The 14,852-nt window shown below is 42.4% G+C and overlaps 1 protein-coding gene across 4 annotated transcripts in view; it reads left to right on the top strand.

Moving 5' to 3' along the window:
• Window positions 1–14,852, top strand: part of jmjd1cb (jumonji domain containing 1Cb) — a 295,070-nt gene that overhangs the window by 270,104 nt on the left and 10,114 nt on the right. For all 4 annotated transcript variants that reach the window (XM_060939596.1, XM_060939595.1, XM_060939594.1 and 1 more), the window contains 11 exons: window positions 127–251; window positions 384–597; window positions 2,854–3,062; window positions 4,414–4,692; window positions 5,395–5,563; window positions 5,685–5,775; window positions 5,883–6,013; window positions 6,455–6,577; window positions 10,602–10,741; window positions 12,774–12,950; window positions 13,177–13,308. In XM_060939596.1, coding sequence (XP_060795579.1) covers window positions 127–251; window positions 384–597; window positions 2,854–3,062; window positions 4,414–4,692; window positions 5,395–5,563; window positions 5,685–5,775; window positions 5,883–6,013; window positions 6,455–6,577; window positions 10,602–10,741; window positions 12,774–12,950; window positions 13,177–13,308 — 1,790 coding nt within the window. The remainder of the gene's footprint in view (window positions 1–126; window positions 252–383; window positions 598–2,853; window positions 3,063–4,413; window positions 4,693–5,394; window positions 5,564–5,684; window positions 5,776–5,882; window positions 6,014–6,454; window positions 6,578–10,601; window positions 10,742–12,773; window positions 12,951–13,176; window positions 13,309–14,852) is intronic.

The following is a 14,852-nucleotide window of genomic DNA, read 5'->3' as shown; positions in this document are numbered from 1 at the left end:
GCAAAACCGAACCAAGGCCCATCACCCTTTGCTTTGCATATCCTCCTCCTCCTCCTCTTTTCAGGAATTCACTGCTTGTATTTATGTGACAAGTGACATGAAGAGGCTTTTTGTGTTGCATTGCAGTCTTGACGGACCTGGTAAATGCCATGCATATGCTCAGGGAGAAGTTTGGCATCAAAGCACACTGCACCTGTGCCAACAAGCAGAACATCCTCAACAAACTCCCATCCACTAATGGCGTTTCTCAGGTCTGTATTCATGCTCCGTCCTATCAAGGAACCTGCACTAGCGGTCCTGTTCCACCTCAACAGCTTATTAGTGCTGAAATGATATTCCTTTTTTTTTTCATCTCTGACCCTCAGTGTGCTTTCCTCCTGCAGGTCCTCCAGAACGTGCTGAACCACAGCAACAAGCTTTCCCTGTGCAAGCCTGAGGCTGGCCAGCACAATTTGGGACAGAAAGTGGAGGCAAATGGGGGCAGCAGCCCAGCCAGCGACACCAGCACTGATAGCAAGCTCACGCCGCCCGAGTCTCAATCACCGTTGCACTTTCTGGCCGACTTGGCCGAGCAGAAATCCCGAGAAGAGAAGAAAGGTGAGCGAATAGAGGGTGAAACGGAACGAAGGAGACATAATAGAGAAATATATCAGTCCTAGAGCAGTCAGATTTCTTCGTATGGGTGTACACATGCACATTTGACAGGCAGCCAGAATTCCATAAGCCTCATATTTAGTTGTATACATAAATGCTGCTCCCAGTACCGCAGTCCCAAGAGCTCACCTAACCAGATATTTATCCAGCATTTCACTTGGTTTTACATGCTACACTGACAGGCTGCTCTAAAATGGAGCGCCAGTTCGATGAATGTTGGATATGTGGGCTTTGGTCATTGTCTTGAACGGCACAAAGCAGCTCATTCACAGATTTCTACTCGGAATGCCTTTTCAGAAGTGAACTGGGTTATGCTCCATCTATTATACCAACTACAGCAGGGCTTGACATTAACTTTTAATCCCACTTGCCCTGGAGGGCAAGTGGGGGTTAATTTCCACTGAACCCCCCCCAATATTATCACTTTCCCCTATTTTGCGAGTACTACTTTTTTTTTTTTTTTTGGAAAACCATAGAATAGTTGTGAATTGCAACATAAAATGAAGATCACACACTGAGTTGAAGTTTGGTTATTGATTAAGTTTATTATTAAGTTTGGTTATTGGTTACTTTTTACTTGTAACGGACAAGAACAATTTTGCCCAAAATAGTTTTTCCTGCCTTAGTCCATTTATTTCCATTTCACATGCATGCAGCTGTTGTAAAGTTCAGTGTGTTTGTGTAGAACTCTCTCTCAGGCTGTAGGTTCATTACTCAATAATGTAGAAATCATAAAATAGAACTCTATAACAAAGTTAGTACCGTATGAAGAAAACAATAGGGTGCCAAGACTTTTGAACAATTCTGTGTTTGAGAATATTTATACATTTTTTTTTCTATACATCATCCACCTCTAGGTTTAAAAAAAAAAAAACGCTGCATCATGACACAGGATAATGTTTGAGTTTAAAATTATAGTATAGTGTGCAGGTTGTGGGTGTTTTCTACAGACCTGGCAACCTGTAACTGAATCAGTGCAGCCTGTCTGTCATGACGCAGCATGTACATTTTTTTTTTTTAACTTGGAGGTGGATAATATTTTTTTAAAAAAAACGATATATAAATATTTTGCACAGGACTGTGTTCCTCTGATAACAGAAACAAAGCTCCAGCTCTCTCTGCTCTTAATCTGTTCTGTTCTTTCAGGATTTATCGCGTATGTCGCGCCTTGTCGAGTTTTTTATGCCCGAGTTGTTTGAAACCAATCTGGGTTTTCTGTGTCGAATAAGGAAGCGGCTTCACCTGTAAGAAAATCAAACACTTTCATGAAGGCGCTAATTCGAATGCGAGCAGAAAAAAAAAATACCGAGATTCTTAAGCAAACTCTAACATCCTCACTTCCGACTTTCTGTTTTTGTAAAATACATTTTAAATACAATCGTGAATTTCTCTGGAGTTTTCAGGCTGAGCTCCTCTCTTCGTAATCTTTAACCACTCATTTCCTCATTGTTCCTGAAGCCTTTGCTTCTATTTGTTAACGTTTTTCTTGATAGCGGGGAGACGGTAACGCCTTTTATCTATTTATCTGTTTGAACAAGCAAAAACAGTGCAAAAATTAACCATGTTGAAGACAGATTAAGCCTTGCTTGCATGAAAGACGGTGTCTGTTTGACCCCAGCTGTAATTATCACGTGATGCGTGACGTCATGCACAAGGGGTCTATAAACAGTACGCATACCATACTACAACAGACTAAGAAAACAGCCAAGACATAATGGTGGATACATAGTGAGGGACTCTTTTAGGAACTGAAATAAAAGATCAAAAAGCCTAATTTTCGTGGTGCTAGTTCGTAATATATGCTCATTCCAACTTGCCCAGTCAGGCATGTCAGGGACACATCCCACTTGCCTGAATGCATGTTTCACTTGCCCCGGGCAATCGGGCAGTCCTTAAATGTTGAGCCCTGAACAGGCTCTCAGTCACAGTTCTGTCACTGAATGAAGTGCACTTTTACTGTGATTGCTCGATTTAATGTATCAGGTAATTAGTAAGTCCATTTGTAAGCTTAGTCATGTGTTATATAAAGGAAAACACAAGCTGTGCAGCGCACAGGGTTCACCTTTTCAACGCCTTTCCATTGTGAATTAACAGCTGTAACATGCCTGGCAAATTTCCTTCCTTCTTTTTTTTTTGGATGACTGTATAGCATAGCTCAAAATATGCTTTTCAGTGTTGTTAATGCGTCTCATCCTGCAGAGAATAAGGAGTCGACTGTCGGGAAGGTGAAGGAAGAGAGCACAGATGCTCTGGAGACTTTGCACTGTAAAGCTTCATCTCTGGTGGCCAACAGCACAGAGCAGGGCTCCACACTGCGAGACTTGCTCACCACCACGGCCGGAAAACTGCGCTTGGGCTCCACCGACGCCGGCATCGCCTTCGCTCCGGTCTACTCCACCGCCTCACAGGTCCCACGACACATACAGTCGCACCATATGATGGCAGTAGTTTGCTGTAATGTGATCATAAAGCTAAACGTATTCAAACAGAGAAACATATTTGAGCATCTGCAGCCAATCAACATGAGCTGACAAACGGGAAGGTCATGATTTTAACTTGCAGTAAGAGAGCTAGCATTTTTTGAGTCACATAAGTACTTTGAGTAAAGGATGTCTGTGGAATTAGTCATTTAACAGTAGAGAAATGAACACATGGAAAACTGACTTATGTTTCAATTTCAGACAGTTCATGAACTCGAATTTCTGGTAGTTAAGACTACAGGAGTGCAGTGTTTGCTTCTTGAGTGGGACAACTTTTGTATTTTATATTTGTTTATTCTCTCCACATTCACTGGATATGAGCAATCGCGTGCTCTGATTGGCCACTCGGCTATCGACTCGTATACCGCGAGTAGAGAAAAACAAAACGGCAGAACGTTTTGCTGAACCAACCGAGGACGAAATAAAAACTACTCGAAAACGGAACCCCAAAAAATACAAAAAAGCAACAAAATATGAAATTTGCTGGTAAGAACGTATCTTTTTAAAAAAATTATTATTATTATTATTATTATAGCATTTTTCACAAATTGCTCGTCATTTCGCCGGTTATTTTACATCCTTCATCTTTAAGCATTAAAATTTGTTGAATTTTTTTAGACTGGTTCGAAAGCTCAAATACGTAAGTTTGAAAATTACAGAACTGAACTCTCCAAGGAAGAATTAATTAAATGTCTTAAACTGTTCTATACCTCAGCACGACAGCAAGACGGCACTTTCTACAAAACAAACAACACTAAAGTCAATCCCTGCAGCCATCGATAGGTTTTTAAGAAGTCCACTTAAGCAGGAATGATTTTCTTGGACGTTTTGTATAAAGTTTTTATTTATCGAATTTGCAAAAATAAAAATGCTCTGTTTCTCAAAATCCAGTGAATGTGGATAGAATAAAACAGGTATTCTACTCAATCTAGTCATACATGGCTGATAGCTAACTCGGTGCTACGCGCCTTGTCGGCTGTCAGCTCATGTACGACAAGATTGAATGGAATAACTGTTAAATATTTCTGTCAGAATGTGCCTTCTGACCATTATATGTCCATATTGATGTTAGGAGGTCTTGCTAAAAGACCTCCTAAATTACAGTCAGGCATGTCGGGGACACATCCCACTTGCCTGAATGCATGTTTCACTTGCCCCGGGCAATCGGGCAGTCCTTAATGTCGAGCCCTGAACAGGCTCTCAGTCACAGTCCCTAAAATACTACTACTAATAATAATAAAAATAATACTTTCTCTGTGTCCTATGTGTCCCTGCTCAGACCGGGAAAAGTGGTCGCACGATGCCTAACATCCTGGATGACATCATTGCGTCAGTAGTGGAGAATAAGATACCGGCAGACCGCAGCACTAAGCAGAGCCCAAAGGCCAAACCCCAGGAAGAGGCCAGGGCTGAGAGGAGGAAACAAGCTGAAGACGTGCCTGAGCAGCACGCAGACATTCCCCACTGCTGGCTGCATGATCGTAGACTGCTCTGGCTCAAAGACCACCGCAACAGCAACAACTGGAAAGTGTTCAGAGAGTGCTGGAAGCAGGGACAGGTTAGTCACACCGCTGCAAACCACTCGGCTCATCCTAGCTAAGCGTTCACCGTGCACATCCCAAAATAGCAAGGTATGTTTGAGAAACAAAGAAGGCAAGAGCAGAGTATGAAGGTTGTTTATATAGTGCATGCGCTTTTCCTCTTCTGTCGTTCAGTAGTGTGCTGGTGCAGGTCTTCAGCACCCCCTGCTGGTGAGGTGTTACTGTTTTATTCTTTTCCTCTCCTCTGCCGTCGTTCTTCTCTCTTCCATGACTCAAAATGGCATTTACAGAGCTCCTGCTCTCAGCACCATGAGTTTACAGCTCCAAAGGAAGCGTACATCATTAATAACGACACGGCTGTGTTCAGACCGTGCGTGTTTCCCGAGCAGCAGCCAGCTGTGCGTGGTGTTGTCTGAGAAGGCCGCAGGGTTGTGCATCAAGGAGGCGTTTATTATATGTCGTCCGGTAAAGGTGTTTGTGTCAGCGGGTTTGAGTCTGCCTCTGAAAGCAGGGGCACTGCACACATATATAGGAGTGCTGAGGCATTTACAGATAAAACTAAAGCATGCTGGTTGCTGATGTATTACATATTGTAGTCGTTAAGGTTTTTCCCTTCCTCCAGGCTTCATATTTTCCACTGTGTGAAAAGGGAACAGTCTGAGAGTTGCTCTGATCCTGGCTGTCATTAAAGGCCCATTTCCTCTGTGGTGTTTTTCCAGCCTGTGCTCGTCTCAGGGGTTCACAAGAAGCTCAACGCCAGCCTGTGGAAGGCTGAAGCTTTCAGCCAGGAGTTCGCCGACCACCAGGGGGATCTGCTGAACTGCAAGGACGGCGTGGTTTCCAACTCAGGCATCAAAGAGTTCTGGGACGGCTTTGAGGACCTGACAAGTGAGTAGACCTGAAAACTGTTCAGCTGGGTGAACATAATAACTATTATCTGTAATCACATTCTCCAGATGTATCCCTTTCTGTCTTAAATTGTGTCCGTTCATCTCTTTCTCGACTTCAGAGCGGCCCAAATCCAGAGATGGCGAGGCGATTGTGTACAGGCTGAAAGACTGGCCCTCAGGAGAAGAGTTTATGGCTCTAATGCCTTCTAGGTACATTACAGATGCCGGGTTGAAGTGTGGAGAGGGTTTTTTTTTTTTTAACTTTACACAAAAGCAGACTGTATGCAGGAGAGTGTTAAGTGTGTGTGTGTGTGTAGGTATGATGATCTGATGAAGAACCTCCCTCTGCCTGAGTATTCAGACCCAGAGGGGAATTTGAACTTGGCCTCTCATCTGCCCTCGTTCTTCGTGCGACCCGACCTCGGCCCTCGTCTCTGCTGCGCATACGGTACTGCAGTTCTGTCCTCCTCACTACATCTAGCTTCACATCTGTTTATTGATATGGGCTGAATGAAAATATTGCTCATGAACTCTTAAAGATAAGGCACATCAAGAAAACAATTACAGCCATGAATGAATGAACTATAAAGTAGAGATCTGTGAAAACTCAGTGTACGTAATATGCCAACTTTCGTCTCAGGCTACAAAATCCAAACTTAGTTGAGATGTGTGCTCAGTGTCTGTATGTTTCAATATATTTCTGTCTGCATCATCGATATGCGTCTGTGCACTATGATTTAAGAATCTGTACTTGTGTAATAGGCGTTTCTCAAATATCAGTGAACAATCTCGGTCGAACAGACTCCTGTAATGGTTTGACATGACTTCTAAGTATCTGAGAGATACTGAGAGGTGAGTGAGTAAGCGAGCGTGTTTTTCTGTGTTTCAGGCGTTGCATCATCTCAGGAGCAGGACTTCGGCACAGCCAACCTGCACATGGAAGTATCCGACGTCGTCAGCGTGCTCGTTTACGTTGGAGTGGCCAAAGGGAACGGCGTCCTCTCTAAAACAGGTGAGGCTCTCTACTACCTCCGTCCTTCCCTTTTAAACAGAATGCCTTGAAAGGAGGTCAGCCTTCATTTTCATGAGGAGAGCCAGTAACAGACGGAAAAATCATTCTACTGCTTTTCGCTGTCTTTTTGGGACCAAAATGGGCTTGTTTTCTCCTCGCGCTTCTCTGTGTCATCGAGCTCGGAAACACACACGGTAAAGACATTAAGGAATTCTGGAAACAGTATAGTGTTGCTTGGGTGGGGGTTATGAGCATCTGGACGAGCTGCAGGAGCTTTTCCCAGCGATCAGACGGCAAAGGCTGTTGTTGGAGCGAACAGACGCCGAGAGCGTGCTCTCTCCAGACGCGTTCCACAGAACGCAGCGAAAAGCTCCACATGTCCATGGCTGAAACGCTGCCCGATTTCATCCTCCCAGCACAGAGCAAGCACAGAGATTGACTTTAAAAGAGATACGCAGAACCTTTATTTTTAAATAAATTTCTGAGTAGATAGTGTCTCCATCGTTGACTCTTGTATGCTGCATAAATGGGAATAAAATAATATATGTTTTTGAGAGTTAAAATCGACTGCACGGTTGGGATTCGAGCTGCCCCGCTGAGCCAGCCAGCCCTGAGCATGTGACGTCACAGCGGTAACCGGTTTTAAGGCCGAGGCCTTTGATAGCTATAGACCAAAGTCATATAAATAAACATTTACGGTGAAAGTAAGAAATACCATCACCGACTTGCTCAGCTAAGACTGATTTGACTTCATTGATTGTGGGTTGACTCTCATTAAAACAGGATGGGTGTTATAACTTATGCAACATACATGTACATGCATGCATTTTCACTGATAAAATGTAAAAGGCTAATTAAATAATCAGATGAACTGAGACAATCACATTCTGAAGCAAATTAAATAATCTTACACCGGTAACTTAAACACACAATACAAGTTACATGTATTAATCTAAATGCAGGTAAACAACGTGGTGTTGTTTTTGTTGGGTTTTTTATCCAAATGAGATTCGGAGCTTACCCGTCTGTGTTCTCGCTTCTTGAAGGTCGATCTTGTGGCTGATTGTTTCAAAACAATCTGACTTTCAGTTGTTTGTTCAGTTCTCCATTCATTCGCTTCTTCCATGTAAGGGTGAGATGGCAGCGATATTCAGTTTAGAAATCAAACGGCTGCTCCACTCATTCTCCATTTTCTCCATACTGTGTGCTCCGCCATTACTACTCGGCTCAGGCAATTACTAAAACCCGGGACGGAACGGGATGTCACCGGTTTTGGCAACAACTGTAGGGAGGTCACTGTCCGAGTAATATGTCACATCCCATTCCGTCCTGGGTTTTACCAACAACCCTCGGCTTACTCCGGGAGAACTGGTGCAACTGAACTTTCCTTTTAAAAATAAATAAATAAATAAATAAATAAATAAAATAAATACTTGTGTTCTTTTCCTTTAATTGTTGGTACTGCACCCTCTTTCAATACGGGCTTACAGCCAACGCTCCTCAACAGATCAGAGGTTTCGTACGAGTCTTCAGTAAAATGTGCAGAGGAGATACCACTTCATAGTGCCTGTGAACTTCTCGCAAAACGCGTCCAAATCTTTGCCGTTTGAACATTCTTGGGCCATGATTGCAACGTACAGTGGTGCCTGAAAGTTTGTGAACCCTTTCGAATTTTTTATAAATATGACCTAAAACATCATCAGATTTTCACACAAGTCCTAAAAGTAGATAAAGAGAACCCAGTTAAACAAATGAGACAAAAATATTATACTTGGTCATTTATTTATTGAGGAAAATTATCCAATATTATATATCTGTGAGTGGCAAAAGCATGTGAACCTTTGCTTTCAGTATCTGGTGTGACTCCCTTGTGCAGCAATAACTGCAACTAAACATTTGCAGTAACTGTTGATCAGTCCTGCACACCGGCTTGGAGGAATTTTAGCCCGTTCCTCCGTACAGAACAGCTTCAACTCTGGTGGGTTTCCTCACATGAACTGCTTGCTTCAGGTCCTTCCACAACATTTCGATTGGATTAAGGTCAGGACTTTGACTTGGCCATTCCAAAACATTAACTTTATTCTTCTTTAACCATTCTTTGGTAGAACGACTTGTGTGCTTAGGGTCGTTGTCTTGCTGCGTGACCCACCTTCTCTTGAGATTCAGTTCATGGACAGATGTCCTGACATTTTCCTTTAGAATTCGCTGGTATAATTCAGAATTCATTGTTCCATCAATGATGGCAAGCCGTCCTGGCTCAGACACAGCAAAACAGGCCCAAACCATGATACTACCACCATCATGTTTCACAGATGGAATAAGGTTCTTATGCTGGAATGCAGCGTTTTCCTTTCTCCAAACATAACGCTTCTCATTTAAACCAAAAAGTTCTATTTTGGTCTCATCCGTCCACAAAACATTTTTCCAATAGCCTTCTGGCTTGTCAACGTGCTCTTTAGCAAACTGCAGACGAGCAGCAATGTTCTTTTTGGAGAGCAGTGGCTTTCTCCTTGCAACCCTGCCATGCACACCACTGTTGTTCAGTGTTCTCCTGATGGTGGACTCATAAACATTAACATTAGCCAATGTGAGAGAGGCCTTCAGTTGCTTAGAAGTTACCCTGGGGTCCTTTGTGACCTCACTGACTATTATACGCCTTGCTCTTGGAGTGATCTTTGTTGGTCGACCACTCCTGGGGAGGGTAACAATGGTCTTGAATTTCCTCCATTTGTACACAATCTGTCTGACTGTGGATTGGTGGAGTCCAAACTCTTTAGAGATGGTTTTGTAACCTTTTCCAGCCTGATGAGCATCAACAATGCTTTTTCTGAGGTCCTCAGAAATCTCCTTTGTTTGTGCCATGATGCACTTCCACAAACGTGTGTTGTGAAGATCAGACTTTGATAGATCCCTGTTCTTTAAATAAAGCAGGGCGCCCACTCACACCTGATTGTCATCCCATTGATTGAAAACACCTGACTCTAATTTCACCTTCAAATTAACTGCTAATCCTAGAGGTTCACATACTTTTGCTACTCACAGATATGTAATATTGGATCATTTTCCTCAATAAATAAATGACTAAGTATAATATTTTTGTTTCATTTGTTTAACTGGCTTCTCTTTATCTACTTTTAGGACTTGTGTGAAAATCTGATGATGTTTTAGGTCATATTTATGCAGAAATATAGAAAATTCTAAAGGGTTCACAAACTTTCAAGCACCACTGTAAATCCACTTTCTGTCATGTTGCTGCTCGGCCAGCAACACATCTACGTGGCATGGCGATGAATTAGCTCAAAATGGAGGATCGGAGTTGCGGTCAGCTCTGTGTTTTAGTATAGCGGAAATGGCGATGAGACCGATAGACTTCCTGCTGTGACGTTACGGACGTCGAGGTCATTCACTCAGACCGCTACCTATATAAATCACTTTAATCGTTAAAAATTACTATATTAGATTTATTGTTAACGCTTAAAACTATTCCTGTGCCATTCTTGAGGTCTCAAGGCGTTTATAAATGAAAGTGAGGCCATGGTTCTGCGTATCTGCTTTAAGTGAACAAGTGCTAATACTTGCAGTTGTCATCTTCAGTATGAGTTCCTTTTAGAAGACTGAAGGATTACTGCAGAGTTGGCAAGAGCGAAGCCCACACCTCCAATCCTTTGTGTCTTGGCAAACCTCAGGTCTGGAACTATACATCAGCTGTGCCCTGTTTCCTGTCAAGAAAACTTTACTTAGATGCTTCATTCCTTCCTTTTCTCCCTCCCTCCCTCCCTCCCTCCCTCCTTCTTGTCCCGTTCCTGCCGGGCTTTATTTATAGCGCTCTGTCTCCTGGGCCTAGTGCAGAGAGAAATGTGTTAGAAAAGCTGACGCCCACTCGCCTCATCAGAATTAGTTATTAAACATTACAACCTCTTCAAAGGAGAACGCCAAAGTTATTGTCAGGCAGCCTGTCTTTGTTGTATGTTAAGCTGACCGTGTAATATTTTGTGTGTTAATATATTCATGTGTTTGTGCTCAGGAGTGCTGAAGAGGCTGGAGGAAGAGGATCTGGATGACAATGTGAAAAAGAGATTAAAGGACTCGAGCGAGACTCCTGGAGCCTTATGGCACGTCTATGCGAGCAAAGATGTGGAGAAAGTTAAAGAATTTCTGCACAAGGTTACTGCTTTCCTTCCTTTTCATGGTGCTTCACGTCAGCAGTGCAGCTTTCTGTCTGTCTCTTCCTCATGCTCTGTCTAGCTTGTTATCTTGTGCTGTGTTGGTGGATGTCCTTATAAAACCCTGCATTCCTCCTCAGGGAAGTTTTATAGGGTACATTTAATTACGTCGCTTCCTTTAAACTGCCTGTTCTGTTCTTGTGGCTCTTGGTCGGATGCTGTCATGCAGAAGACAGCAGAGTTAAGAGAACGATTCTCAGAGCTCTCCTTAGTTTGCCCTTGCCTTTACATGCAGCAATTACAGGGCAAATGGGAAACTAAACTACTTTACAGCATGCAGACTTTATTGTAGGGCTGGTCGTCTGGTATTCATAAACAGTATTCATTAGCTGACAGGCTGCGCGATGGTTTTGTTTGTATCTATTAGATGTGGATTTTTTTTTTTTTTTACGAGTGCGAATAAATGTTTGAATAAAATGAGGGAAAAAGTTGATACAACCAGTATGAGAGAAAAATGAGGGTAAAACTTTTAATATGATGCATAAAAGTGAATGTGAAGGTCGTGTCCTTTACTACGGAAGCCTCGAGAGGTCCTTCATATAATCTTTTTTTTATTCACCTTGTTATCCTGAGATAACGACATAATTAATTCAGGATCTCGAGAAAACAACACAACTAATTCAAGATCTCGAGAAAACAAAACCGTTATTCCGAGATAACGACATAATTAATTCAGGATCTCGGGAAAACAAGACAATTATTCTGTGATCTCGAAAAAACAAAACAATTATTTCATGATCTCGAGAAAACAGCTGAGATTTCTAGCAGAGCGCCCCCTGTGGGTCAGACAATGAAGACTTAGAAATTGGCGGACATGTAACAGAGCAGAAATGGCTTTTTACGATGCCTTGAGAGAGAGGGGGGCCAGTCTTCTGCGGAGGAGCCGCGGACTAATTTTGAAATTATCCCTTATTAAAAGACTTAATGCAATCTCTCCCTGTGTCAACCCCTGATCAAAATATTGCCTTATTAGGTGATCGATTATTCCAGACATTCTAATGACCAAAGTTGCGTCTATACAGAATGAGAAATAGCCCCAAAGTCAGCATATCACAAGTCCCTTGGCGTACCTGAATGAACCATTTCTCAGCTGTTTACTCGAGATCATGAAATAATTGATTTGTTTTCTCGAGATCTCGAATTAGTTGTGTTGTTTTCTCGAGATCCTGAATTAATTATGTCGTTATCTCGGGATAACAAGGTGAATTAAAAAAAAAAAAAAGGATTATATGAAGGGGCGGCACGGTGGTGTAGTGGTTAGCGCTGTTGCCTCACAGCAAGGAGGTCCGGGTTTGAGCCCCGTGGCCGGCGAGGGCCTTTCTGTGCAGAGTTTGCATGTTCTCCCCGTGTCTGCGTGGGTTTCCTCCGGGTGCTCCGGTTTCCCCCACAGTCCAAAGACATGCAGGTTAGGTTAACTGGTGACTCTAAATTGAGTGTAGGTGTGAATGTGAGTGTGAATGGTTGTCTGTGTCTATGTGTCAGCCCTGTGATGACCTGGCGACTTGTCCAGGGTGTACCCCGCCTTTCGCCCGTAGTCAGCTGGGATAGGCTCCAGCTTGCCTACAGCCCTGTAGAACAGGATAAAGCGGCTAGAGATAATGAGATGAGATTATATGAAGGGCCTCTCTCGGCTTCCGTACTTTACTGAGTTACGAAAATACATTTTTTTCTTCATAGTCATCAGTGCAGTTATGTCATTTGCAAGGAACTGCGTATTTGTTAAGGCTTGTCATCTGAATCATAAGTCTTGGAGAATTTTTAATCATGATATATTTTAAAGTGAATGAGAATGTTGGCGACACCCTTTCCACTGCTGAACGTAAGCGGTCACGGGAGACTCGTTTTATCACCACGTGTGAACGGCTATGCGTCACAGCCGTCCGCTTGGGACCGGATCATTCGAGACAAATATTAATACCAGGTGTAAATGGGGCCATGGTTTCTGACCCGGTATCATGTTTTGTGGCTTGCAGATCTCTAAAGAGCAAGGTGTGGAGATCCTACCAGAGCACGATCCAATCAGGGAGCCCAGCTGGTACCTTAGCCGCAAGCAGAGGCAGCGTCTGCTTGAGGAGCACGGCGTCCAGGGCAGCACCGTTGTCCAGTTCCTGGGAGACTCGGTCCTTGTCCCTGCTGGAGCCCTGCACCAGGTCACACACCTCATCTCTCTTAGATATACTTAGCTCTGGTTCAGAGGACATATGCAATGCCTTGTGCTTTACACCTTTGTGGACAAAAAGTCAAATTCTAAATGTCACAGGACACCCTTTTTAGGTGAAAGTGTTAAAAGTTAATAAATGTGTGAGTGGGGAGGTGCAGTGTGTGTCCACTGACACTCCTGCACTCATCCTTCATCTCGCTTTCTCGCCTTCACAGGTGCAGAACCTGCACAGCTGCGTTCAGGTGATCAATGACTTTGTCTCGCCGGAGCATGTGGTGCACTCCTTCCACTTAACCCAGGAGCTGCGCTCCTCCAAAGAGGAAATCAACTACGAAGATAAGCTACAGGTACGAGCCACTTCTCTCGCAGACCTGAAGACTTTCTACACATTACACCACACCACAGGTCTTTAGGGCACTTGATGTCGTTTATCTGATATCTAAGCACGCTCCAAGAGTGAGATCTCACCCTCAGGTTCCAGTTCTAAGGACCCAACTCTGTGGGATGGGATCCTCTTTAGGTCAGGAGGGGGAAATTGATGGAGGGTAGAAAAGTCATAAATGAAGTAGTTGAGCTTTGATGGTGAAATTCAACAAATAAAACAAATAAAAGTAAAATTTACCTAAATATCATTCACTTTAAATATATAAAACGTACCATTATATTTACCAATTATTCCACAAAATCGAGTCGTACATGAGCTGACAGACGACGAGGCACGTAGCACCGAGTCAGCTATAAGCCATGTACGCCGAGATTGAGCAGAATATCTGTTTTATTCTATCCATATTCACTTTTTTTTTTTTAAAGATATTTTTTGGGCTTTTTTCACCTTTATTGGATAGGATAGTGTAGAGACAGGAAATGAGTGGGAGAGAGAGATGGGGAGGGATCGGGATATGACCTCAGATCGGAATCAAACCCGGGTTCCCGGATTTATGGTATGGCGCCTTATCCACCTGAGCCATGACGCCCCCATAGTCACTGGGTTTTGACAAACAGAGCATTTTTATTTTTTGCAAATTCGATAAATAAAACCTTTATACAAAACATCCAACAAAATAATTTCCACTTTGAATGTAAACAAACCGGCGGAATGACGGGAGCAATTTGTGAAAAATGCTATTAATAATTTTTGAAAAATAAAGAAAAAAAGATATGCTTTTACCATCAGATGCTTTTATTCCATATTTTGTTGCTTTTTTTTGTTTGTTTGTTTGTTTTAGTTTTCTTCTTCTTTGTTTTTTTTTTGTTTTTTGGTGGTTGGCAAACCAACTTAAAGGTGCTTTACCGCCACTGATATCGTGGAGGAGGGTACAAACAAACAAAAAACTATATTCTTTTAGCTATTTCTGTTTCTTTTAAATACTTTGCTAACAATTTTTGGGGTTTTGTTTTCGAGTCGAGTTTTTATTTCGTCCTCAGCTGGTTCAGCAGCACGCTCCGCCGTTTTGTTTTTCTCTACTCACGGTATATGAGCTGATATCCTAGTAGTAGAGTAGCCAATCAGAGAGTGTGATGGCGCCTATCCAGTGAATGTGGTTAGAATAATTAATTAACAATTATCCACCAAGGACGAAGTGACTATCGGTGAATAATAACCAAGACAAAGTCGAGGTTGATATTCACTGAGCCTGAGGTGGAGAATTGTTTTAGTATAAATACACAGGTGATTATTTTTTAAAAAATAATTTATTTCAAACTTCAAAAGCGGCATGCAAATGTAATAACGGTGCGGTGCAGACTTGTCACTTATTGATTGATTGATTGATTGATTGATTGATTCTTCACTGTCATTGCACAGTACTATACAACAAAACACTGTTTGAGGGCTCATATATATATATATATATATATATATATATATATATATATATATATATATATACTC

Source organism: Neoarius graeffei, chromosome 14, assembly GCF_027579695.1.
Source record: "Neoarius graeffei isolate fNeoGra1 chromosome 14, fNeoGra1.pri, whole genome shotgun sequence".
Lineage (NCBI taxonomy): Eukaryota > Metazoa > Chordata > Actinopteri > Siluriformes > Ariidae > Neoarius > Neoarius graeffei.
The sequence above is the reverse complement of the archived record's forward strand: the minus strand, read 5'-3'. Positions and strand labels throughout refer to the sequence as shown.